General features: G+C 45.1%; 1 protein-coding gene across 5 annotated transcripts in view; it reads left to right on the top strand.

Annotated features, from left to right (window-relative positions):
- The window catches only part of LOC147016265 (factor VII-activating protease-like), a 123110-nt gene extending 97571 nt beyond the window's left edge, over positions 1-25539 (top strand). The window contains exons 13-16 of one of the 5 annotated variants that reach the window (XM_085844838.1): positions 1847-1983; positions 10458-10553; positions 11754-11896; positions 25117-25539. In XM_085844838.1, coding sequence (XP_085700964.1) covers positions 1847-1983; positions 10458-10553; positions 11754-11896; positions 25117-25305 — 565 coding nt within the window. In that variant the 3' untranslated portion in view covers positions 25306-25539. Of the gene's footprint in view, positions 1-1846; positions 1984-10457; positions 10635-11753; positions 11897-25116 lie in introns of all 5 variants that reach the window. The other 4 variants (XM_085844837.1, XM_085844839.1, XM_085844841.1 and 1 more) reach the window with 4 other exon arrangements.
- Positions 25540-26554: the final 1015 nt, after the last annotated feature.

Below are 26554 nucleotides of genomic sequence, written 5' to 3'. Positions count from 1 at the left end.
ACTAACCCTGCCAATTGAGGTGCCGTACCACTCAAAGCACATGTCAAATCTGTTTCGGCTTCCATTTTGTTTCGTGCTTTCGTTTTTATTGCCAGCAGAGACGAAAAATGCTGACTCACAAAGGTGGGTAGATGGAAATGTAATGAGAAACTGCCCCCCCCTCCACCCCACACCTGGATATCCCAAATTACCCCTTGTGGGTAATTACCCCTGTGTTGAGAACTCGTGTTCTCGAGGATGGATAGGAAAGTCACAGATGGAATGGGATAAACTGGTGCATGAACAAAATTGGGTTGTGAAAGTATTCCCATGCGGAATCAATGTGGAGATGGTGGCCCAGTCCTTTTGTGAGATGGCAGATTGAAAGCCTGTTCAATCAGCCACATTCTCCATCATTGAGGTTGCTCCCTTGCAATAGCCAGAGAGGTGTGGGCGTTGACAACGTAGTGATTATAGAAGAGGTAACGGTGGCAGAAGATGAAAAAGAGAAATTGGCTGGAAAGTTATGCATACTCGGTCCAGGAGGAAGAATGTACCAGTTGTAGAAATCTTGGTTGGGAAGTTTACAGATCGGGTCAAACCCAGAGAGTTGTGGAAGGCCTTTGCTGCAATGCAATGGCTGGTTGTTGCCAAGCCAACACCCAGCCAGTTGGCATGGTGACAGTTCAAATCACCGCAGATAAAAAAAACAGTTGGGATAGGTGTTTACAAGTTGTTCCATGTTTGGGGAAATAGAGGTATATTTTGGTGGCTAGTATTCTGCACAGACAAATATTAGTTGTTTGCGGAGAGTATACACAACCAGAAGTATTCCTAAGTAGAGAGGCCTTTTGAGGAAGCCCAGATGGAACTTGTAAGGTTAAAATTACAAACACGGTGAGAAACGGTCTCTTAGCTGTGCTTGCTCCAGATGGTCCGGATGAGGGGAGGAAAGAGAATGTGATTTCTTGCCCAGGCCATCTGGGCCAATGGACCATAGATGAGGTTTACAAGGTTTTTACTAATCCTAAGTAATGTGTACAAACCTCCCTACTGGCTTTTCCCAGCATATATTTATTAAATTCTTTCTTAAAGCACGAGCTAAGGCTAATTGGCATTTTAGCTCATTATAAATTCAGTTTCCCACAGTGTCCAGGCCCGTTGCGTCCGTCGGCGAAGCATTTTTCCGTGCCTGTCTGAGCGTTTCCTTCCCAGCCAAGTCATCCTCATATCCTCCAGAGATGTGAATAGCCACAGAGCGTCATCTCCGGACCATGCGGGCCTTCAATCCACATTTACTTCCTATCAGGCCTCGTCACTGCTCCTTGATTATCGTCTCCGTCCCGCTCAAATTACCATCCACATCGTCCTCGACTCTCCCATCGACGCCCAGGGCTCCACACGGTCCTTCGGAGACACAAATGGCCTTGGAGCTTTGATTCGTGGGTACGCGGGCCTGTAATCCACACACCCCTCATATCGGGCCTTGCTTCCACTCCTTAATATGTCTCCATCCCACTCACACTACTTTCCCTTTCTCCACTGCACCTTCTTCCTCTCCTTCCCTTCATCGCCAAGGTCGTGGTTTCGGGATCGCCATCAGCAGGTCCAAGGGGTAAGTGAGATCATTTAATAAGGAGATGATGGGCCAACTTCTTCGATGCCTGTGTGTGTATGTGTATGTGTATGTGTGTGTGTGCGCGTGTGTGTCACCATAGGGAGGTGATGCAATCACCCTTCGGGTAATGTGCTCGTGCTGTTGAAACAATTGCCTTGTTGGGAACCAATGGGTGCACAATGTTTGTTTATCTGCATGATGCCTCACCTTGAATGATTTAATTATTCATTTTGTAACATTTTTCTGCAGTGAACCACTTTCAAACTACGTGATAACTTTGGGCCAACACAACTTATTGAAGCCTGATTATGGTGAGCAGGATATTGGGGTTGAAGAGATATTTGTCCACCCAAAGTACAATGAAAACAAGCATGACTCTGACATAGGTGAGTACAAGGTGACCAATAATTACCTTTCCTTCAAACTATTGTCTCGAAATGTTTTCACGAGTTTCTCTCCAGTCAAGTTTCTGTCCTTCAAACTCAGGTCAGGTCAGGTATGGGAGCATGTGCCAGAGCAGCGGGTTGCTGTGTCCACTTTCTGCCGGTACTCCAGGGGCCCCTGTCTGGCCACCCCCCAGGCAGATGCCTGGCCTATCCCCATCTCCTTGAGATGCCGATCAACCTGCTGCAACCACGAGGCACGTGGTCGGCCCATTGACCTTCTCCGCTCACGAGGCTCCCTCACTGAGTGATGAGCAGGATCAGCGTCAGAAAAACGAGCCACATGTCCATACAGCCACAGCTGACACCCATGGACTATTCAGGTAAAACATCTCATTTTAATCTCTCAGCAACTGCTCCTTGGACACAAAGTCCGACCAGTGATTGCCAAGGATTCTCCGAAGAGACCTGGGACCAAAGGAATTAAGTCACCGTCTCAAATCCCTGGTCAGTCCAAGTCTCATCTGTAGAGCAAGACTGGAAGCACCAAGGATCTGAAGACTTGGACTTTCATCCTCCCGCACAGGTACCGGCAGCGCCACACCCCATGATCGATTGAATCCATGACTCCCCAGGCCCGACCCAGACGTCTTTTGACCTCTGGCTCACAACCAGCAGACATGAATATCACTGCCAAGGTAAGTGAATCTCTCCGTGACCTCAACATCCTCACCAGAAACAGGTAGAGACAAGATTGCAGCATCCAAGATGTCATTGAAAGCCTCGATCTTAGTTTTGACCCCAGGAAACCCATAATCCCAGGAGCTCCGACTCCTCATTCAGCACCTCGAAGGCCCCCAAAAGGATATCCAGAGTCTCCACAAAGATGACTGCATCATCTGCGAAATCAAGGTCAGAGATTTTGACATTCCAAAACGACGCACCGCTACTTGATCTCTCTGACATCCTCCTGAGAATCCAGTCCATACAAGTGCTGAAAAGTGTTGGTGCCAGTACACACCGCTGACGAACTCCAGTAACAACTGGAAATAAGTCAGAGATGGTACCACCACATCTCGCAGTACTCTCAGAACCAGAGTATAGTTCAGACATCAGATCGATCAGTTTTGGTGGCACCCCACGAAGACCAAGTATCCTCCAGAGGGCATCGCAATTCACTGAATCAAACGCTTTACAGAGATCAACATCAGCTGTAAGCGGCCCCTGCCGAAACCCTCATCTGCGTTCGGTGAGAACCTGAAGGGAAAGGATATGGTCAGTCGTTGACCTCCTTAGTGTATATCCTGACTGCTCTGGGCACTGGTGCTCAAGCAGATGGTGGTGAACCCTATCAATAATTATTCGAGCAATGACCTTGCCCGGCACTGAGAGCAGCGTCACCCCTCAGTATTTGTTGCAGTCCTGGCGATCACCTTACCCTTTCCAGGGAGGGACAACAAGGCCCCTCTTCCGGTCAGTTGGGCTGATGCCTGTGTTCAAACAGTGCACAGAACTACATGCAATGACATGAGTACAGCATTTCCACCAGCCTTGAGAAGTTCAGCATGGATGCCACACATCCCTTGAGATTTACCCCATTTCAACCAGTTCATTTCAGCCTGTGTTTCCACAAATGAAGGTGGATCACAGTTGATTGGAGGGTCAACAATAGGGATAGTAACACCCCTGAAATCCAACTCAACAGCTGGTGGATCAGCCTGGTACAGCCTCTCAAAGTAACCAGCCCTGCAGGCCTTCACTTCGGACTCCTCTCCACCCTCCGCTCTTACTGCAGTACACCAAGGGATGGGCTTGGAGGAATGCAATGAGTGAATTCCCCTGTAAACAGGACGAGAATCACTTGACCACAGGTGATGCTCTATCCCCTCACAGATTCCTCGCACATTGGCCTCCTTATCCACTCTCAGCACACGTTGTTTTACACCTCAACTCCATGAACAGCTCAGCTCTGCCATTAAGCCTGGCCCTGCGACTCTGGGCAATGGTATCCAGTGTCCCTTGAGAGATGAAATTCTTCTTCGCCCTGTGATGAGTTTCAAGACATCCACCAGCAACATCAAGGACAGTGGTCTTGAAGACACTGCCCAACTCAACTCTTCAGGATTCCCCAAAGCACTCAGAACTCCCAAATCTCCACTCAGCCTGTTCGCAAACTCCTCAGCTGCCCTCTCATCGTTGAGCTTGCCAACATCCAGCCAAGGCTGGGATGGTGCCATCCTCCCGGATTTAAGCTGTAACTTCAGAGTTGCTACCACAAGCCTGTGGTCGGTATTGAGGAGTTGAGTACTCCAGTGGACCCTGCTGTTCTGGATCATCCTCCAGTGACTATCAATGAGCACATGGTCAATCTCCTTTGCCACACCGCCAGCGTTGGAATACCAAGTCCAGCGATGAGCTTTTGCGCTCTGAAACCATGAACCAGCCACCCTAAGTCCATGACTTCTTGCAAAGTCAAGGAACTTAGTGCTATTCTGGTTCATAGTTCCAGACCCATTCGGACCAACACACACCTCATAACCATCCCCATCAGCCAACACTAGAAGAGTGTCTCGCCACAGACTTGAGCGTGGCATCAAATGTGTCCTTCACGGTGAGATCACTCATCTCAGTCGGAGCAGATGCAGAGACCAGAGAAATGACACCCAAGGAGTGACGAATCCTTAGTCTCCTAATACACTCGTTGACCGGTGTTACCTCAATTACCATTGGAATCAGCAGCTACAGCAACTCCTTAGGCATGGTAACATTCAGAGCAACCAGATCAATCATAGGCGTAACCACCTGCCATGATTTCACCACTATCCGGTATCCAAACCTCAGAGAGTGCTGCAATACCGATGTCCAAACGCTTGAGCTCAGATGATAACAGACACAGGTGATCATCCTCTCTTCGGGATAGGAAATTCCAGGCACCCACCTGAAGGGACCGCCTCAGGTTAACCCAAGGAGACCACCGTCTGGTGGACGACACCTCAGCACCACCCCGACACCCACTACCGCAATCTAACCCGGGAAGGCTACCCCGTGGTTTTCCTCCTATCATCAAAGAGTGGGGGTCCCGAAGGATTTTCCCCAATCCCGTATTCCGTTGAGCTGCCCAGCGGAGAGCAGCTGCACAGGATCCCACAGAGAGGGTTTTCAATTTTCTTTGTGGTTTTCTTTTGTTTTGCAGAGTGAAGGGATTTATGGTGGCTGGAGTGCAAATCCTGCCACCAACCTCCTAAAGTATATATATATATATATATATATATATATATATATATATATATATATATATATATATATATATATATATATATATATATATATATATATATATATATATATATATATATATATATATATATATATAGTAACCCAACTGCAAGAGGACTTCCGCAGACAGTTTGGCTCTACAAATGGATGGCCGTTTGCTCACAAGGAGCTCCTCCGCCCTTTGATAGGTTTTGTTTTTTCATCCTGCTGGGTGTCCATAAGTTTGCGGATGAAGAAAGTCGAAAAACAACTCGAGCATTGTGCTGATTGGTTATTGAAACTGGGTGAGGGGCACCTGCCTTTTGGGGAGGGTAACCTTTACGTTGACGAAATTGCATTATCACCTGCTCTTTGTGTGAACTTGGAAGATGACGTCATCAACCATTTGTATACCAGACGTGAAAAACTGTCCATTCATACAAATTCTGAATGGTTGACATCCTCTCAACATCAAGATCACTGACCGTCTGTTGGGTGACACTTTAATCATCAAAACTTTTGATTCTCTGTCCAATCAAAACCTTTTTGCTCTTTATACACCTGAGTTTGTAACTCAAATCGAACAGCTGTGCCACCACATGAGATTTTACTGAAGACTCCCCTCATGCTGTTGCAGAATCTCATCACATGGTACATATTAACCAAGGTCACTGATTGCCTTCTTGAGGCAGGAATGCTTGGTCGTGGACGTGCCGGGTTTATTATTCTTATTCTTGGAATTCTTCTTTTTCCATCTGACACGGATGTTCCTTCCCAAAATGCCGAGGACAGTTTCTGGTTAAGCCGACCTTTGCAATGAAGATCAACACAAGCCAGAGTCAGAGCCAGTGACAGTGTGGCATCTTGCTTCCCACCAGTGCTTTACACACAGACGGCTGTACATTGCAACTAGTAGAGCCGACGACCCACTCGATCTGCACAACTTTGTGAATTCCGGATAAGTAGAGAGACTGAACATGGTGCATGCCGACGAACCCACAACGTTGTTTAAGATGAGACTGAACATGCTGCATGCCGACTAACCCGCAATGTTGTTTAAGATGAGACTGAACATGTTGCATGCCGACGAACCCACAATGTTGTTTAAGATGAGACTGAACATGCTGCATGCCGACGAACCCACAACCTTGTTTAAGATGAGACTGAACATGCTGCATGCCGACGAACCCACAATGTTGTTTAAGATGAGACTGAACATGCTGCATGCCGACGAACCCACAACCTTGTTTAAGATGAGACTGAACATGTTGCAGGCCGACGAACCCACAACCTTGTTTAAGATGAGACTGAACATGCTGCATGCCGACGAACCCACAATTTTGTTTAAGATGAGACTGAACATGCTGCATGCCGACGAACCCACAATGTTGTTTAAGATGAGACTGAACATGTTGCAGGCCGACGAACCCGCAATGTTGTTTAAGATGAGACGAACATGTTGCAGGCCGACGAACCCACAACGTTGTTTAAGATGAGACTGAACATGTTGCAGGCCGATGAACCCACAATGTTGTTTAAGATGAGACTGAACATGCTGCATGCCGACGAACCCACAATGTTGTTTAAGATGAGACTGAACATGCTGCATGCCGACGGACCCACAACGTTGTTTAAGATGAGACTGAACATTCTGCATGCCGACGAACCCACAATGTTGTTTAAGATGAGACTGAACATTCTGCATGCCGACGAACCCACAATGTTGTTTAAGATGAGACTGAACATGCTGCATGCCGACGAACCCACAACGTTGTTTAAGATGAGACTGAACATGCTGCATGCCGACGGACCCACAACGTTGTTTAAGATGAGACTGAACATTCTGCATGCCGACGAACCCACAATGTTGTTTAAGATGAGACTGAACATTCTGCATGCCGACGAACCCACAATGTTGTTTAAGATGAGACTGAACATGCTGCATGCCGACGGACCCACAACGTTGTTTAAGATGAGACTGAACATTCTGCATGCCGACGGACCCACAACGTTGTTTAAGATGAGACTGAACATGCTGCATGCCGACGGACCCACAATGTTGTTTAAGATGAGACTGAACATGCTGCATGCCGACGGACCCACAATGTTGTTGAAGATGAGACTGAACATTCTGCATGCCGACGGACCCACAACGTTGTTTAAGATGAGACTGAACATTCTGCATGCCGACGAACCCACAATGTTGTTTAAGATGAGACTGAACATTCTGCATGCCGACGGACCCGCAATGTTGTTTAAGATGAGACTGAACATGCTGCATGCCGACGAACCCACAACCTTGTTTAAGATGAGACTGAACATGCTGCATGCCGACGGACCCGCAATGTTGTTTAAGATGAGACTGAACATGCTGCAGGCCGACGAACCTTGAACCTTGTTTTTTTGTGAGACTGAACATATGCTGGTCGATGAACCCTCAACGTGGTTTATAGTGAGACTGAAAATACTGCAGGCTGATGAACCCACAACGTTGTTCATTGTGAGACTAAACATGATGCAGGCCAATAAATTCGCAACGTTGTTTAAAGTGAGACTGAACATGCTGCAGGCCGACGGACACACAACGTTTTTTTTTTTTTATAGTGAGACTGAATATGCTGCATGCCGATGAACCAGCAACGTTATTTGAAGTGAGACAGAATATAATGCAGGCTGATTCACCACTCTCGTATTATGTTATATTCCCTTGATATATCTTATATTCCCTTGATATGATGATGATGTGTTTAATTCCCTTGATATGATGATGATGACATGTTGTATTCCCTTGATATGATGATATGTTATATTCCCTTGATATGATGATGATATGTTTTATTCCCTTGATATGATGATATATTGCATTCCCTTGATATGATATGATGTTGTATTCCCTTGATATTATGATGATATGTTGCATTCCCTTGATATGATATGATGTTGTATTCCCTTGATATTATGATGATATGTTGTATTCCCTTGATATGATATGTTGCATTCCCATGATATGATACGTTATATTCCCATGATATGATACATTATATTCCCATGATAGGATATGATGTTGTATTCCCTTGATATTATGATGATATGTTATATTCCCATGATATATGTTATATTCCCTTGATATGATGATATGTTGCATTCCCATGATATGATGATACGTTATATTCCCTTGATATGATGATATTGTTGTGAATTCGCGCCCCGCTGGCGTGCGAACGACCGCGTGTAACCAATAGCGGCCGCTTTGCCCACCGAACGTGCAATTCAGTCGTGACCCTCTCGGAACAACGCCAGGAGCTAGTCACGGGTGGGGGTTTAACTTCACCACAACTCAGTCCGCATTCTACCCGCGCGAAATAGGGTCTGATCGCCGAATGGTCGATTTACCTAAGTACCCGCGCGGATAGCGTACCGAGGAGTTGTACCACGCCACAGGTCGACTCCGGACACGAACCGCTTAAGCGGCTCGTTCCGTGCTACAAGGATAACCGAGCGGAGTTACCATCGACCTTGACGGTTCAGATTAGTTACCGGGTGTTTTAAACCCACTATTAATCCCTTACGTGATGCAAGATGGAGATTCAAACAAAGGAAAGGACGCAGCGAAACGGGGAACAATTGGACCAGCACATTTATTACGGAAGCACACGGCAGCACGGAAGGCACGTATATTACAGTCAAGCAAGAAAACACAATAAAAGCAAGCGAAGAGACACACGCAGATCTACAACCGAATAATGCAATTCACACGGCAACACTTAAAACAGTTCTACTTCACCAAACTGGCGCCACACACACACACGTTTACACAGAACCCAAAAGAAATGGAAGTCGCGACTTCCCTCAGTGTGTCGAGTCCTTGGCGACCACAACTCCGAGTCCCTCCGGCGTGGTCCACTGGGCTCGTGCCTTGCGCCTGCATGTGTCGTCCGCCCGACAGGAACGAACGAACGAACAGAACCTCAACCTCTTCCTCCGAACGAACGAACCAAGAGCAAGGACTCTCCAACAACTCTCGACAATTCTCCTCCAGGGACAAGGGGGCCAGGGATTCTTCACAACTCTCGACAATTCTCCTCCAGGGACAAGGGGCACAGGGACAACCGACCAGCGACTCTCCACAACTCTCGACAATTCTCCTCCAGGGACAAGGGGGCCAGGGATTCTTCAAAACTCTCGACAATTCTCCTTCAGGGACAAGGGACAACTGACAACTCTCGACAATTCTCCTTCAGGGACAAGGGAACAGGGAGAACCGACCAGTGACTCTCCACGCCCACGCCTTTTGTAGGGTCGGGCTCCGCCCTTCGCTACGCCCACGCCCTGCCCCGTTCTTGGCTCCTCCTTCCTTCGAGACGCTTCCAGAAAATTCCTCGAAGGGGGGCGTTCCTCTCCCCCGGCCGTGTCACACCGCGCATCCGCCAATCGGGAGAGGACGCGCCACCCCCTCCCCCTTTCTCACCAAGCGTGGAAAAAAATGGCGGGAAAACCCCACAGGCGTTGTTGGTTTTCTTATCCACGCGCCGTACGACGAGGGAAGGAAGATTCGGGCGGGAGATATTTGCGCGGGCGTTTTGGGCGGGAGATCTTGGCGGGAGATGCCCCTTCGCACCCTTGTTGCTGCTGCCACTCCGCTCCTTTCATCCGTCCCGCGGAGATCGTGACCGCACAGTGCTCGTTGAATGGCGAGTGGCGAAGATGGTTGTAGCATAGTTCTGGAAGGTGGCGTCGTGGCGTGAATGGCGTGATTGTTGGCGTCGTGTAGTGAGTGGCGTGATCGTTGAGATGTTGGTTGTGGCGATGTTCGTTGTTGTTCTTGCACCAAAATAACGACAGCAATAGAAAAACAGCTAACTAAAGCATCGCAGCCCGAATGATTCACACATATTCTCCCAAAACAACGGGTTTGGGCTAACTACACATGGACTTATCGATATATCTCACCTGAGAACCCTTTATGGTGTATTGCGAGTTTCCACAGCTGTAACATTAAGTTGCATTCCCATGATATGATGATATGTTGGATTCCCATGATATGATACGTTATATTCCCATGATATGATATGATGTTGTATTCCCTTGATATTATGATGATATGTTGCATTCCCATGATATGATATGTTATATTCCCTTCATATGATGTTGTAGTCCCTTGATATTTTGATGATATGTTGTATTCCCTTGCCATGTTGTTTTGATGCCGTTTCTCTTCCCAGCACTATTGCGACTCACTGGTTCAGTTGGTGCTTGTGTGGAAATGTCGTATTTCATAAAACAAGCTTGCCTGCCATGTGGTTCAACAGATAGAAGAGGTGAAAATATAGAATTAACAGAAATCAAAGCTGGCATGAAATGTCACATATCCGGTTGGGGATCTGAACATTTTGGAGGAGGTAAATAACATGCATTTAAAATTGTGTCACAATGGCATTTTACGCTTACGATCAGTGTTTGAATTATTAGCTCCACCACCGAAGGTGAAGGAGGTTGTTTTCACCCCTCTCTGTCTGTTTGTCTGTTTATCTGTCTGTGTGTCTGTCTGTGTGCAGGATATCTCAAAAAGTTGTAGACGGATCCGGATGAAACTTGGTGGACAGGTTGGGTGTTTGACCATGACAAATTGATTCGAATTTGGTGAAGATCCGAATCCGGATCTGGACATGAGAATTATTTAATTTTTAAAGTGATTCTTCACCATTGAGAGATATGGCTCAAAAACGATTATATCGCATGATATTTCAAAAAGTTATTCGGCCTGATATGGTCTCGTGGATCTGGCATTATGTGGTGGAGGTATGCGCGATACTGAGTGCCCTTCTAGTTAATCTTGTGATTCAAGGTCTTTCAAGAACGAACTGATTAATTATTTTTACGTGCAATCATTTTTGTTCTTTGTTACATGGTCACTGCTTTTTATTAGTGTAGTAGATAGTATAAAAATCGTGCAAATTATGATACAAGCATCAAATTTGGCATTTCTGTTCTGCAGGGCTTTCTGATCAAATCTGCCCGATTGGCCATTTGAAAATCCAATTTTTTCAAGATTTGGATTTTCAAATGGCCAATCAGGCAGATTTGATTAGAATCCCCAGGAGAACAAATGTTCCAAATTTGATGCTTGTATCAACATTTGCACGATTCCTCTCAAAAATTGCTGTTATCTGCCCCACTGTTGGTACCCGGTCATCATTGACAGCAGTTATAAAGTGGTACTTCAAATTATGTCTCTTATTAATTACATAACATACCAGTACACAAACGCCACACAAAATTCACCACACTAAACAAGTCCTGGTGAGGGTCTGCAATCTCTGATTGCTCTTTTTCTTGTTTGTATTTGTGATTAAGGCATGGTGTGGCGGTTGTAATCATGTGCACCAATGAGGTAAATGTGAAGTGCCGGCCAAATGACGAAACGTTTCCTGTATTAAATGGTGAAGGGAATGTAATTGATGTCATCTCTTAAGTGTTTCACATCATTTTGTTCTTTCTCACTTCCTCCTTTAACTCAGCTACCTCTGCAATATTAAGAGAAGCACAAGTTACCACGATCGCAAACAGTCGCTGCAACAGTTCCATTGCGTACAATGGAGGTATCACGACAAACATGCTGTGTGCTGGAAATTTTGACAAGGGAAATGTTGATACATGTCAGGTGATTATATGTTTGGCAGATATCGTTGCTGAATAAGTATGTAACTATTTACACCTTGTATGAAATTATTCAGTCACTGCTGTAAGCAAAATAATTTGAGTATGCTTCAATATTAACAAAAAGATACAAATGACTAATTCCAAACATTAAATTGTTTCCTTGAATACCATTTTCAAATCAATCCTTATGGTTATTAGTTCATTTATTGTGAGTATGGTTACATCACGGACAGTCGTTAAATTTAAGCCTCGAACACAGTGTGTTCACCCCACACCTCTCCCCTAATATTACCTCCAAAAGTGGAATGTATTCTTCTTAAAAACTCTACTTTGTGTAGCTTCTGAAAATATTGATTGTTATTGGCTGTCCATTGTGTTTGATGTTTGGGTGGCTGAATTGTGTGATGCATGTTTGGGTTGTGCAGTTGTGGCTGAAAGTCTGTGCAGTAGGTACTGCTTTATAGATAAGTTTGGAGTTGTTGGTGAAGCATATTATTGTGGATTAGAATACTTGGTGGCAATGAGTAGGGCAATGGGAAAGTAGGTGAAGCTTAACTGAGAAACCCTTTCCAGATTGGTCGCGGTGGACTGAGGTTGACCTTGGATGTAGAATATCATTTTGTGATGTTTTGTTCCAGCTTCTCCATTACATTTATTTCCTCCTATGCACATTACGGTCCATTCTGGATCATGCTGTGCTATTTAGGTCTATCATGAGCAATACTATCTCAGTTCTTGGAAGAACTGATCTCGGTTATCTGAAGTTCTCAGTTATCTCAAAGCATTTTTCAGGTGTTGTTTGAACACATCTTTGTGACATCGTGTTTGTCCACAATTGGATAAAATTTCACATTTTAGGTGGCTGTGGGTGCAGTTTTTTGGTGGTCAAACGTCTTCCATCATTGGAGGTCATACTTGATCATTGATTGGTTTGGATGCTGATGTGCATTGGAGTCTTCCTTGTTATTATCCTGCCCCCCGGAGGGAGGGAGCGGGATATTGTAATAGTCCGGTTTGTTTGTCTGTTTGTTTGTTTGTCTCTCTGTCTGTTAGCAACTTTACGGCAAAACGGCTTTAGCAAACACTATCAAATTTAATCCACAGGTGGGCAATGAACCTTGGACGACCCCATTAACTTTTGGGTCCAATTGGATCAAAGGTCAAGGTCACTAAAAGATCAAAATCGTTTTTCGCTCATAACTTCGTCAAAAATGATCTGATTTACTTCAAACTAAGCTTATAGTGAACCTTATTCTATTTGTCACTTATAATCCTACCCATTCCTATAGTGAAAAATGCATATTTGTGATAAATTGGCAGGATTTGTTGTGCCTGGTTATACATGTTTTGGTTAAAGGACATTGAAATTTAAGAAAAGACCACTTCGCTCAAAAGGCTGCATAACCAAACACAATACAAAATAATTGAGGCAAATGCAGTGGTTTCGGTGTTGAAGCATTGTGCAGAGATATGTTGTCACGTCCAAGTACTTGTTAACACAGGAGTCCTCAGCGTTGGGACCTTTCATTCCTGAGAGATGGTCCAAACGGTCTTTAACGGCACTGCATTCAATAATTCTTACACAACATTACCGTTCCCCAAGGGTCATTCAAATGAGCCGATATCGACTGAAAATACCCAAACGGGAAGCAGATGGCTCAAACGCATTGTCTTACCTTTTAAAGGATTTATTTTGAGAAGAAAAGTGCAGAGAGAAAGGTAGACATGATGCTAAAATAAATGGAACAAACCAATAAAGCAAGTCAAGACACAAAGAGGAGAATGGGCATATACAAACTTGTATACCAGAAGGACAAATAAAATGCAAAACATAACCCATGAGGCACCACAGATCACAGTTCAGCACAATGCAGCCCATTTTAAGAAACTAGGTGCAAGACGAGAGCCAGTAACGATCAAGTTCCCAGTCATGAGGCGCATCAGTGACGAGTAGGCCCTCAAACAGGCCTCATTGTCTCCTTTGCCCTTTTTAGACCACGGATTCCTGGTCTGTCCTTGGTCTTCTCTCCAAGTCTCAGCTATCTTCCTGCTCCAAGCGAGGTGGCTCCTTTCCGTCTCCAAAGGCAGGGTGATGCCAGCTTGGGTCAATCCCAAAACTTCTTCAGAGACCCAAAATAACCAATTGCCTTGAAAATTTGAACAGGATTTTCATAGCGGCTCATTGAATACAGCCATCAATTATTCTTGAGGTCAGCATATGCCAAAAATCTTCTTCAAAATCTAATCTCAGATGCATCCGCTGAGTAGTAGTATATGCCAAAAGGTCAACATAGGCCAAAGGTGAACAACTTAGGTGCAATATCTGAAATCCTAAATTTTCATCCGATTGACTTGAAATTTAAACAGGATTTTCATATCAGGTCAACTAATTTAACCACCAATTATTTTTATGGTCAAAAGGTCAACATAGGCCTAATTTCTAAAATTGAGATTATCGGTCCAAAAACTTGATGCGTATATATTGTTGCGGAAATGGCCCTTAGTGTGTTATTAAATATAGGATTAGCCCAGATTCCCCATTAAATGCATGTTTAGCCAGGTTGTTCGGTAATTGGACGTTACATGTGTGTCGGGAGATGTCGGAGGCTGTTGATTTGTTTGTGCAGTGGTGGTGTACCAAGAGGTTCTTCTCCTTCCTTCCCCTCTCCGGACGAGTCCCCGCCCAGTCCTCTGAGAGGGTGTGGCCTAGAGAAGCGAGTGCCGGGAAGGGAAGGTGAAACTGAGAGCGCCGAGGTGGCGCGATCGGCGGTACAAGGGACGGCTGTGTCTGTTTGCAATCGGCTTTCGTGAGTTGCGAGCCGAAAGAAAGGCAGGGAAGGGACTGCATGAGGTCTGTCTGCCATCTGCTGAGGGAGTAACTGAACCTGAGGGTTAGTCGGCAATCTGCCGAGGGAGTAACTGAGCCTGAGTGTCGAGTGAGGATTCTGCTGTATAGAAACGACTAGTGGGAGGCTGTAATCTGCATCAAGAGGAACTGGCTGCTGTGTGAGTCGGCGATCGACTTTATGAGGAGGTCATCGACAGGTTTAACCTGCGTCTAACCATGGAGCCTCTGTCCTTACTCACCTCACGGCTCGACACGTTTGTCGATCCGCCTGCGGAGCCCAACACCTCGATTTGGCCTTGTCTGGTGAACAGGCCAGGCTCGGACTTGTATACTGGACCTTGTGAAAAGCCAGCTGGAGCATACCATAGATCTTTCGTCTTGTGCCGTCGACCTCGCGGGGTCTGAACGCGCTGATACTGCATGCGTGGGCGGTGCGACAAAAGGAGGACGACGCTGCCATTTTGCCACGCGGCGTGTTCGAGCTGGGTGCTCGAATCCGTTGACATCGGCTTGTCATGAGCCGCATTCATGCCTTTGACACTCTTCCACTCGTCCATGAAGCATCACCAAGTACTCTGTGTCTTGTCTGCATGCTGTCCGTGTCTTGTCTGCATGTTGTCTAAGGTTTATCTCGCTAGGGTTCCCTTCGAAACCCGTAATCCGTAGCTCCCTAGTTAAGAACGGGTTATAGATTAATTATAACATTGTCGTGAATGCTTTGCTTTGCTGAGGCGCCTAACCCGAGACCTGTGCCGAGCCAGCCGGCGCTATAACCCCGGACGGCGGTGCTGTTAAATGACGCCGAATCTTCAGCATTTGGCTGTCAAGAGTCGGGTGCGAATCCCGCCACCACCGAATCGTTAACAATATATATGTATAGATATATAAAATCATATCTCACAAAGTTGTGGATGAGTTGGTTAGGTGACAAAAACAAGCAGATTACATTTTGGTTCAAATCAAGCCCATCAGTGCGATACAAAACGTAAACTGTTCAGCCTAGCGGAGGTATGCACCCTACCGAGTGCTGTTCTACTTTGTTGTTTTGCCAAGTGTCGCTCCATGAGTGATTTTTCATTTGTTACTTGCGAAAATCGAATATTTTTCATGTATATTGGTTAGTTGCATGTGTTATTACTTCGGGGAATTTTGTTTTGCCAAGTATGTTGGTCTGTAACATTTGTCTGTCTGTCTGTCTGTCTGTCTGTCTGTCTGTCTGTCTGTCTGTTTTGTCACACGATTTTTGGCCGCAGTTTTCAAGCAATCGTTCTGAAATTTTTGTTTGTAGGTGACTGGCCAAGGACAGCAACGCTTAATTTTGTTGAAGGTCCGAATCTGGAGCTGGATTTGAGAATTTTTAAGTGATTCTTCATCATTGAGAAATGTGGCCAAAAACTATATATAGCACATTATCTCAAAAGGTTATGGATGGATTCGGACAAAACTTGGTGGTCAAGTTTGTTACGTGAGAAGAACGAATTGTTTGAATTTTGGTGAAGATCCGAATCCGGATGCGAGAATTATTTAATATTTAAGTGAATATTCACCATTGAGAGATGGGGCTTAAAACGATATTGCATGATATCTCAAAAAGTTGTGGAGGAGTTGTGACAAAACCTTGTGGATGAGTTGGTAAGTTGAGAAGAATAAGGCGATTTGATTTTGGTTAAGGTCCGGATTCTGATCCGATCCATCAGTGGGATACAAAATTTCCCCCAGTATGTAATTGCCCCCCTGTGACCTACGTTTTTGTATTTACAAGCCAGTCATGAAAGAATTACGTTTTTATAACAACCATAACAACAAGCAAGCCAAATGTGCCGAGCAGGCAGAAGCCCCGCCTTCCTGGTTTTCATGCCAAAAAGCCACGCCCGGGGTGGAAGAAGGGTGAGGTTCGAAGAGCAGGCAGGAATTGAGAGGAACGTGGCTGGGATGGAGGATCTTGCTGTGCTCTCCTCTCGGCATGACGAAGTAGTTGCCGATGGAGAAGAGTGCGTCTCTCGGAAGAGAAGAATGGGAAAGCTGCTCATGGCAGGAGCAGAGTGAGGTTAATCGGTCTTACGTGGGGGACAAGAAGGAGTCGAGACGAAGGCTCTGAGCAGGACAGAAGCGAGAGAGGCAGGATCGGCGGTCGAAGGAGAAAGGCATTACTGCTGGCTTCCCCTTGGCGCGGTGAAGACGACCGCATGATTATTGGGTTCATGCTGAGGCGAATTGGCTCGCGTGGAGGAACAAGACGCCGGCCATCGACTGTTGGGCTGAATCATGTGGGACAAGCGCCCAAGCCTCGTGTCGAGTCATCGGGGGAAAGAGACGGCATCATTTTACAAAGCAACGGCGTCTGTGAGGGCAATCGACGCAAGAAGCTGCACGGTGTTTTCTGAGCCTTGGCATTGAGAATCACCACCCAAATTACCTCTCGTACGCTTCCTGCCCAGAGTGGCTCGGTGCCATTTTGGGGGTTGCATTTCCACGCAGTGATGAAGCAGTTTGGTGACGTTCAAGATCCTGAAACTCACTCCTGGACCCGAAGCTATGTGCCGAAATAAAGGAAGGATTATTTTTCTTTGTTTTATTCTGTGCCCTTGATGGTATTTGAATCTGAGGAGGTGCCTCAAAATTAGATTCAGGTTCTCTCACGTCTTGATTTATTTCCATTAGAATTGTTGATTTTCTGTTTATTAAATCATTGTTTAATTTGCCGGTGTCCGTGTATCAATTGTGGGTTTGAGAGTAAAACCCCTGTGCTGTGCTACCTTCGTGGTGAAGCACCTAGCTGTTTCTTTCCTGCGCGCTCCATAATCTCCGAGAATCTCGGCTGTTAGCCTCCAAGCGAGAACTGTTTGGCCATCCGTCCAGGTCGGGGCAGACCTACTAGACACGACAATATGTACATTTCAAACCATGAAGGCGATATGCACGAAACAACCTGACTCACAAAGTAAGGTTTAGATACATGTGAATAAAATAATTATAATCATTACACTCCACACCTCAAATTGACGGTGAATTTTATCGATTAGAAAACAGAATTCTGACAAGTTCTGGAGTTACTATATGGAGGGAGTTCGCACCAAAGGAGGTGCCTTTTCCAAAAGCATGAATTCTGAAATCGGTCTCTGGGAGATCCGACATGTACCATCCACGCAAACCATGACTTATACTTTTCATACCCGACCGTCGTCTCTAGGGTGGATTTTCATAACTTGAGCAAACAACCAGTTGTTCCGAGGAGATTCCTTGTGTAGAAGGAGAATTATGTCTCCTTCTGAGATGTTAGATGTCTCGTTCCACTTTTGTTGAGATTGTAGACTTTGAAGATACTCCTTTCACCATCGTAGCCAGAATTGATCAGCGAGGTATTGAACATGTCGCCAATGTTATCGTCCATATTGGTCTTCCTTAATGAAGTCACCAGGAGGTGCTTCGAGAGCTTGGGTTTTCAGGGTGAGGAACATGGCAAGAATGAGAGCCGAAGGATCATTGGCATCTGAAGAGATCGTTGTGAGGGGTTGGGAGTTTATGACAGCACATGCTTCAGCGATGAAGGTGATAAGTATGTTGTGAGTCAGCTGATGTTTTCCCAGCAGGGTGGACATGAAGTCGAGAATACGCCAAATGGTTCGAATTTGATGCTCCCACACTCCTCCGTAGTGAGATGCCTTGGGTGGGTTAAACACCCACATACAGACATTTTCTGAGAGATATATTGCTCTAGGTTCTTGGTTCAGCTCGCTTTGGGCCCCAATGCAATTTGTTCCCATCACACCTCAATCGTGCAACTGGCCCACGAAGTGAAATCTCTGTAGGGTTGAGATAAAAGCTGAGGTGTCCATGGCTTCAATAACCTCAATATGTACAGCTCTGATACAAATGCAAGTGAATATTATGGCCGATCTATTGGAGTCTGCTGTGCTGCCCCATGTCTTTCTGGTTAAGAGAGTCCATGGACCAAATACATCCATTCCCACATTGGTAAAGGGGGTGTAGCTTCTAGTCTGTCCTCCGTTAGATCGGCCATGAATTGGGTGAGAAGTTTGCCTCTTAACTTATGGCACACGATGCATTGGTTGATGACCCTTTTAACGAGGTCATGGGCTTTGATAATTATCCAATAGCCTCCACCCCGTACAGCTGCCAAGGTCGTGTGTCAACCCGGGTGTTGTGCTTCCTGATGAAAGTGTTTGATGATCAGCTTAGAGATGTGACTGTCCTTTGGAAGGAGTGCCGGGTGACCTTCTCCAAGATGAATGTCGGCTCATCGAAGTTTTCCTCCAATTCGGCTAATGTTGCCTTTGTCGAGGAATGGACTCGGCTTGTAGAGTGGGCTCTTCCTCGTAGTATTGCCTGTGGTGTTGTCAATATTATGGTCTGCTTTAAGGTTGGCTATTTCTTTGTTGAAAGACCTCTTTTGTACAACTTGGAGAATGACTTTCTCCGTATACCATAATTCTTCCACTGTTGCCTGTCTGAAGAATTTTTCCCTTGTTCTGGGTTTCTGATTAAATGAGATTGGTTGTTTCTTCACTTCTCACTTCCAGACTTGAAAATCTTTATTCCAACAATTAATGTTGCAACATGCCCATCTGAGAACTTTCCAAGTGGACAAGCGAAAAAAACGTTCACAACTTATATCTCTTCCATTTTTCCCCGGAAGTACGGCCATCTGGTTTGTCGGTAACATTTGTAGACAGGACATGAGTTTGTTTGTGTGTTTCTGGATCTTCTTCGAAAAATGGAAACTGTTGACTGGGAGATATTTCCACAATCTTCTTCGGAAGGGGTTCCGGCTGCCAAAAGAATTCTGGTCCTGTGAACCAAAAGGTTCTTTCGAGCTGGTTGGCTGGTACTGAGCGAGAAACAGTCAGCAGGGTTTTCACCCGTGGGGACATGACACCACTGACTAGTAGACACATTGTGTATCTGGTGAACTCGCTTTGCTACATACACGTGGAATCGTTTTGATTTATTTGAAATGTAGCCTTGGACTACTTTGCCGTCTGTGTAGTAGGTAACTCTATCTATGATCATTCAATCTTTCATCTCGAGTTCCACCATCTGCACGAATGCCAATGCGAGTACTGCACCACACAGTTCCAAACGAGGTAATGAAACATCGTGTGTAGGTGTTACTCTCGCGTTGGCTAGTAGGAAGGACACATGTCGTTGTTCGTCCTCATTGATTTGTCGAAGGTAAGCAACGGCTCCGATGGAAAGGTTACTCGCATCAGAGAAAACAGGAATCTCTCTTCGTTTCACTGAGCCAAAGTTTAGTGGCTGGTAACATTGAGGAATATGGATGTTTTTGGGGTCATGTGGTGAGTTGTGCCAACGTGACCATCTGGGGAGGCATGTTTCTGGGAGTGGCCTGTCCCAAATATTGTCCGGGACATTCGGTTGCTTTCGGATTTCAGCCGTCAGTTCATGGAGTCGAATTTTACTCTCGATGACCGGGTCTGCAAGACCTATTGGATCATAAATTGAGCTTTCCACTGACAGAACTCCCCGCCGTGAGGAAGGGTTGTCTTGTAAGCTTACTCGGAAGGTAAAGGTGTCTTGTTCGAGGGACCAGTACACTCCTAAGGATCTCTGAGTGGGTAACACTTCATGGTTGAGGTCCAGGCTCTTGAGTTCTTTCACCCTCACCTCTTCTGGGAGAGCGTTCAATAACTCTGCTGTTCAAGGCGATCTTGTGGAAGTGCAGTTTTTTTTGGTAGCTAAAGCATCCCTGCTGCATTTGAGGCTGATTGCTGTGAGTGAATGTGACAGAGGTGAGGCCATCATCAACATCGAAGTTGTGATGAATGAACTCTGTCACATCATCGCCATGATTGCTTCTACATTCATCGGCAACCATTCTCAAGCTGAATGTTACTACTGCAGTGGATGAAATGACACCAAACAGGTGAATATTCATTCCATACTCAGCGATGGGCTTTGTTGGCTCATTGTCTTTGAACCACAAGAGGCGTAGGAAGTCTCTGTTCCAAGTTTGCATGGAAGTTGTGAAACATCTGTTCCACATCTCCCATTATGGCTACTTCACCCAGTCTGAACCTGAGGAGAATCCCCAGTCGGCTGTTCATCTGGTCAAGACCTTGAAGAAGCGACTTGTTTCGAGAAGTTCGGTGGAACTCTGCACTGGAATAAAAAATGACTCTGATGTCAGGTTTCTTGGGATGTTGAACAGCGAAATGTGGAAGGTACCACTTTGTTCCCTATGCGACGGTCAGCTGGTCTTCTGGTATTGGGCTGGCATGGTTTCTGTCGAATATTTTTCCCAAGAGCGCAATGTAGTCGGGCATCATTTCTTGTTTTCACCTCAGCGTTTTCAGAAGGCTGTTGACCCTCCCTCTGACCTGTGAGTAGTTGTTCGGTAGATTAGTCCACCCTTCCTTGAAGGGTAAGGGGAACTCAAGGTTTCCTTCTGAGTTGGTGTGGGCACCTTGTGTCATGATGTGGATGAAGCATCGGTCATCAACGGGCATGGCAATGCTGGAGTGGAGACGGAAGAAGACAGAAAGACCACCGACCTGCCTGCGGTGAGAGAGTGAGAGATCCAAAGACTCAGCCTAATCAAGGGAGATACCAATGATCTTATATGCCTTGGTTTCCACAGCATGAAGCCAAGAAAGGTGAGAGGGAAGAGCAGCACCCCATCAGGCTGTGGATGAAAGCTTTGTACGCGGTCAGGAGCTCACGTATACCAAGGAAGGACTTTGCACAACGGAGGATGCCCAATCGGTGACTGGCTTTGGAGGCCAACTTGGAGATGAAGCTTTCCCAGGAAAGATCATGGCAGATAGTTAGGCCCAAAAGTTTGAATGAAAGGACTTCAAGAGGATTGTTGAGAAAGGGGATGGGGAAAGTAGATTGTTGAGAAAGTCGTTTTGGAGTTTTTGGACTGTTTCTCATTCTGGGTTTCGTCATTTCATCTTGGAACGTCATGCATAAAGGAGGCATGGTCTTTGCTTTGGGTTTTCTGTGGATGGGTTTTCTGCTAAACGAGATGCACTCAGACAGATGATGACCCAGCTTGTCATGTCACCAGCAGTATCTCGTGGCTGATGGTTGTGGTTTAAGATTCATTTGTGTAGATGTTGCCAAGATACGGAAAGGGGGAGAAGGGTTTTAAAATTCTGGACGTTCTCCCTTTTTCTGTCATCTTATAATTCTATTGACAAGATGGGTACAACTCGGGATTGTTGTGGAGTATAGCCTTTTCTCTCAGTAATTCGATGAGAAAGGTGAATGGTGAGTAGCTGCCAAATGTCATCTTATATTTTGAGGCGTGCTCCCTCCAGCCATTGTGGATATGGATAGGTAGCTTTTCAAGGATTTGGTGAAGGTTGTATACGAAGTTGAATACGTTGAGGCTGGGTAACTCACCCATCTGTGCAACTATTTCCGTACAGAGATCCACAAGTTCCAGAAACTTGTAGTTCTCTTCCGCCTTGAACTTCAGGGAATTAGTGAGTTTCTCAATCACTCGAGTGGTTATCCTTGTTGTATTTCCGAACCTCCATTCGAGCTCCTTCCAAAATTCTGGGTAAAGGCGCTGTCACACCTTGACGATTTAGCCAGCAATGGCAACGTATAAAAATGTATGTAAAACGTTGGCGTACGCTGAAATTTTGCTGTTTTTTTTTTTTAAGTTTTGGTCGTATTCATAACGTGTTGGTCGTATGCATAACATATTAGTAACGGGCACAGAACGTTTCGTTGTCTTATAGATAACTTATACCAACGAATGCTTAGCCTGTTGTCGGCGTTCACAACCTATGCCCAACGATAGTTTAGCTTAGGCATAGCGCGCTGCACGTATCGCCGACGAACTCGTGGCGTAGCCTGTTAAAAACCTGCCACACACCGAATTAAATCATAACCGCCTGAGAATTGGAAGTGTCAACCATGCAGTCACACCTTGACCATTTAGCCAGCGTATGCCGACATATGAAAAATGTGTCTAAAACGCTGGCACATGTCGAATACGGTATGGGTAAGTTGTGTATACGTTAAGAGCACGCTGAAAAACGATGAAGTACGCTGTCATATTTCGTGGTACGTTTAGTATGTCGTGAAATTTCAAGCATGCTGAAAATTTTACGACGTACTCGCCGTATGGCTCACACGTTCCGCTACGCTGGGAATAAGTTATAGGCACGATATGCGATTGTTGACACACGTCGACACAAGTTCCTTGTAAGTTACTCATAACTCGAAACACGTCGAGGTAATGTTTAGCATACCCGAAACTTATTTTCTCCGTCAAGGCACATTTTATTTTTTTCTCCTTGGCTCCGTGAAGGCAGGTGACGAAATATCGGAAGTTATTGTTGTTGTTTTTTTTTTTTTTTAAACACTGCCAATACGCCATTATACGGTAGCTGTAAATTAGAAACACGTTCAGTAAGTTCTGTGGCCGTCCGGAAGACGTCAATCAAATACGTCTACATATTTCAATATGCGTTGGAGGTACGTTACACATAGGTTCAAAGCACGTTACTCATAGGTTAGAAATATGTTTTGGGTACGCTAAGCATTACCTTGACGTGTTTCGACTTATGAGTAACTTACAAGTAACGTGCCTCGACGTGTGTCAACGATCGCATAACGTGTCTCGACATGTGTCAACGATCGCGTAACGTGCCTACAACACGTCACTCATAGGTTATAAATAAGTTTCGGGTACGCTAATCATTACCTCGACGTGTTTCGACTAATGAGTAACTTACAAGTAACGTGTGTCAACGATCGCATAACGTGCCTACAACTTATGGCCAGCGTCGCGGAACGTGTGAGCCATACGCTGGCATACGTCGTAAAATTTCAAGCATGCTAAAATTTGAGGACAACCGCAAAGTACAACGATGAAAGCCAGCGTACTACGATGTATGGCAGTGTTTTTCAGCGTGCTCTTAACGTGTACAAACTTACCCATAACGTATTCGAGGTGTGCCGGCGTTTTAGCCCAATTTTGCATATGTCAGGCATACGTTGGCTAAATCGTCAAGGTGTGACAGGGCCTTTAGCAACCTCAGGATCAGAAACATAGCAGTGTTGAAATCGGTCAACAAGCTGTCTAACTTCACTTTTGGTGCATTTCACGAGGAAGGCGAGTCTCTGCGTCATGGGGTTATGAGCCTGGTTGACCAAGTTCTGGAAGGAACAGCACCAGGGTTGAAACATCACCGGTCACTGTCGTAGGCATCTGGCTCGTGTATTGCCTGGCGCTGGTGGACCAGGGTGTCAGTGATCTGTCTGGTTATGTCAATCGGATAAATCCCTGGTTCAATTCGATGATCGTCGTGTGATGTCGTGGAAAAACATGAGGGTGTCTGAGTATATCTGGAGTATCTGGTCTAACACACCAGTACACAAACATCATGAGGGTTTGGCAGTTATGATATTATGAAGAATAAAGCTTTAAAATTCTTATCCAGAATGGATCGACAGATCGAGGGGAAACTTCACCCACATATTCCCCAAGTCTTGGGGATACCAGGGGGTTCACGAATAATTGATAGGTCACATGGTCTGGCAGCCATATTGCATTGAACGAGAAAACTTAAAAAAAAATATTTCTCTTGAACCGCTTTATCGATCGACGTGAAACTTCACAATCATGATGTAATAGCGATGGGAATATATGTTTTTAATTTTAATCAGATCAGACGCATATTCTGGCAGCCAGAATTATATATATTTTTGAATCTGGGTTCAATATATATATATATATTTTTTTCATAAGGCTTGCTTTGTTGTGCCTGGATGGGATTGACAGTGGAGGAGCAGCAGCTGAAACCCGAATCCTCTCCAGGTTCCTCCTGATGACTTCATCTTTGCTTTTTTACTTGTTCTGGTTCCTTCTGATTACTCTAATGCAGAACTGTACCGATTTGGTCTTCCATTTGATTTGAATTGAATTAATTTTAATCCCATTCTGAATTCAATTGAATCTAATAAATGCCATGGGTCAGGGTCAAGTGTCCGATGAAAGCGAGGTGGTATCAAAGCGAGATGTCTTGGTGCCCGGTCATCACTGCCAGCAGTTATATTGTGGCAGTTCTTGTGATGTCTTTTATGAATTTGATTTGTATTCAACATTATCCAATTTGTATTCAACTTCCACCACTTGATGCTTTGATATTTCACCTTTGATTGTCCCTTCATTCTCGGATCCATGCTGGCAAATTAAAAATGTGGTTTAGCATGCAAGATCTCTGCACTCCACAATCTCTGTATTTTTTTGTATCAGGTCAAATAATTGTTATCATTCAAAATTAATTTTTTGATCATTTATGTTGTGAAATGCGACTTGACCTATTATTATCTATTATTTTTGAAAATGTACATCTTTCTCCCTTTTTCAGGGTGACTCTGGTGGGCCACTCATGTGTACGTTAGATGATGGAAGGTACGTAGTTCATGGTGTGGTCAGTTTTGGCCATGGCTGTGGTGTCCGTTACAAGCCTGGAGTCTATACACGTGTCACAAACTTTGTCAGCTGGATTGAGAACAAAATCAGAACTTACGATTCTGAACAAACTGGTTCAAAATAAACAAAATTATTATTCCGCACTCTAGTTTAATATGTATATCATCGTCCATTGTGGTGCTGTTCAAATCAAAGATCCCAGTTTTATGTTGTAACCACTGGGTTTGTTAAAATCAAGGCTTGTTCTTGTTTTCCACCATATGCACAATTACAATCTTAAAGAATAAATTCGTTGCAAACATTAATTTTATGAAGCAAAATAATTTCTAAAGCTAGTTGAATAAATATCCAAAAAGGAGTTGGTGTTGATTAATTCTATTAACTGCACACAAAATGCACCTCAAGCACACAAACGCCATTCTAGTCAGTAAACATCATATGGGCAGCAGCTTTTATGCACATTGCAAGTTGTTTTGAGATGTTGATGAGCCTTCTCCTCAAAAATGTGTGCCAAGGAAGGGGGAAAAATTCAATAAAAAACAATGTCACACTCTGAAAGTGATTTGCCTGTGATGGTATTTGAAAGACATTGCAGGATTTGGATCCTGCTCTCAAGGAGTCCTCTTGGAAAATCTTGGAAAACAGATGTAACAGCTTGGAAAATCCTCTATTTCTCTTTGCCGACGACTCCACCCTCTGCCGTACCATCTGTCATCCCTCAGACCGGCAAGCAGCAGCTTCTTCGCTCACTGCAGATCTGGATAAAATCACAAACTGGTCCAACACGTGGAACACGTCTTTCAATCCAGACAAATCTCACGCTCTCACTATGTCTCTTCAAAAGGACCGTTTAGAAACCCCCCCCCCCATCCACTTTCTCAACAATCCTCTGGAAGAAGTCTTTTCTTTCAAGCTTCTGGGTTTCACTATCTGCCATGACGTTTCCTGGGAAAGTCACATTTCCAACCTCGCCTCCAAAGCCAGTCGCCGACTGGGAATCCTCCGTCGTGCAAAGTCCTTCCTCGGCCCTCTTGAGCTCCTGACCACTTACAAAGCTTTTGTCCGTAGCCTGATGGAGTACTGCTCTCCCCTCTGGGCTGGTGCTCCTGCCTCCCACCTTTCTCGGCTTCACGCTGTCGAAACCAGGGCATTTAAGATCATCGGCATCTCCCGCAATGAAGTTGAGTCTTTGGGCCTCTCACTCAATCACTGCAGGTTGGTCGGTGGTCTTTCTGTCTTCTACCGACTCCTCTCCAGCCTTGCCCCCCTGCTCTCTCTGCGATTTGTCCCCACCACATTTCCACAGGGCGCTCAAGGTCCGCCAACAACCCCCTTCTGGTAAAACTACCAAAATCACGAATCACTGCCCATCT

The sequence above is a fragment of the Eptatretus burgeri genome, chromosome 11 (genome assembly GCF_056783735.1).
Source record: "Eptatretus burgeri isolate ZD-2024b chromosome 11, Ebu_testis_v1, whole genome shotgun sequence".
Taxonomy (NCBI): domain Eukaryota; kingdom Metazoa; phylum Chordata; class Myxini; order Myxiniformes; family Myxinidae; genus Eptatretus; species Eptatretus burgeri.
Note: the sequence above shows the minus strand (reverse complement) of the source record. Positions and strands in the feature narration are given on the sequence as shown.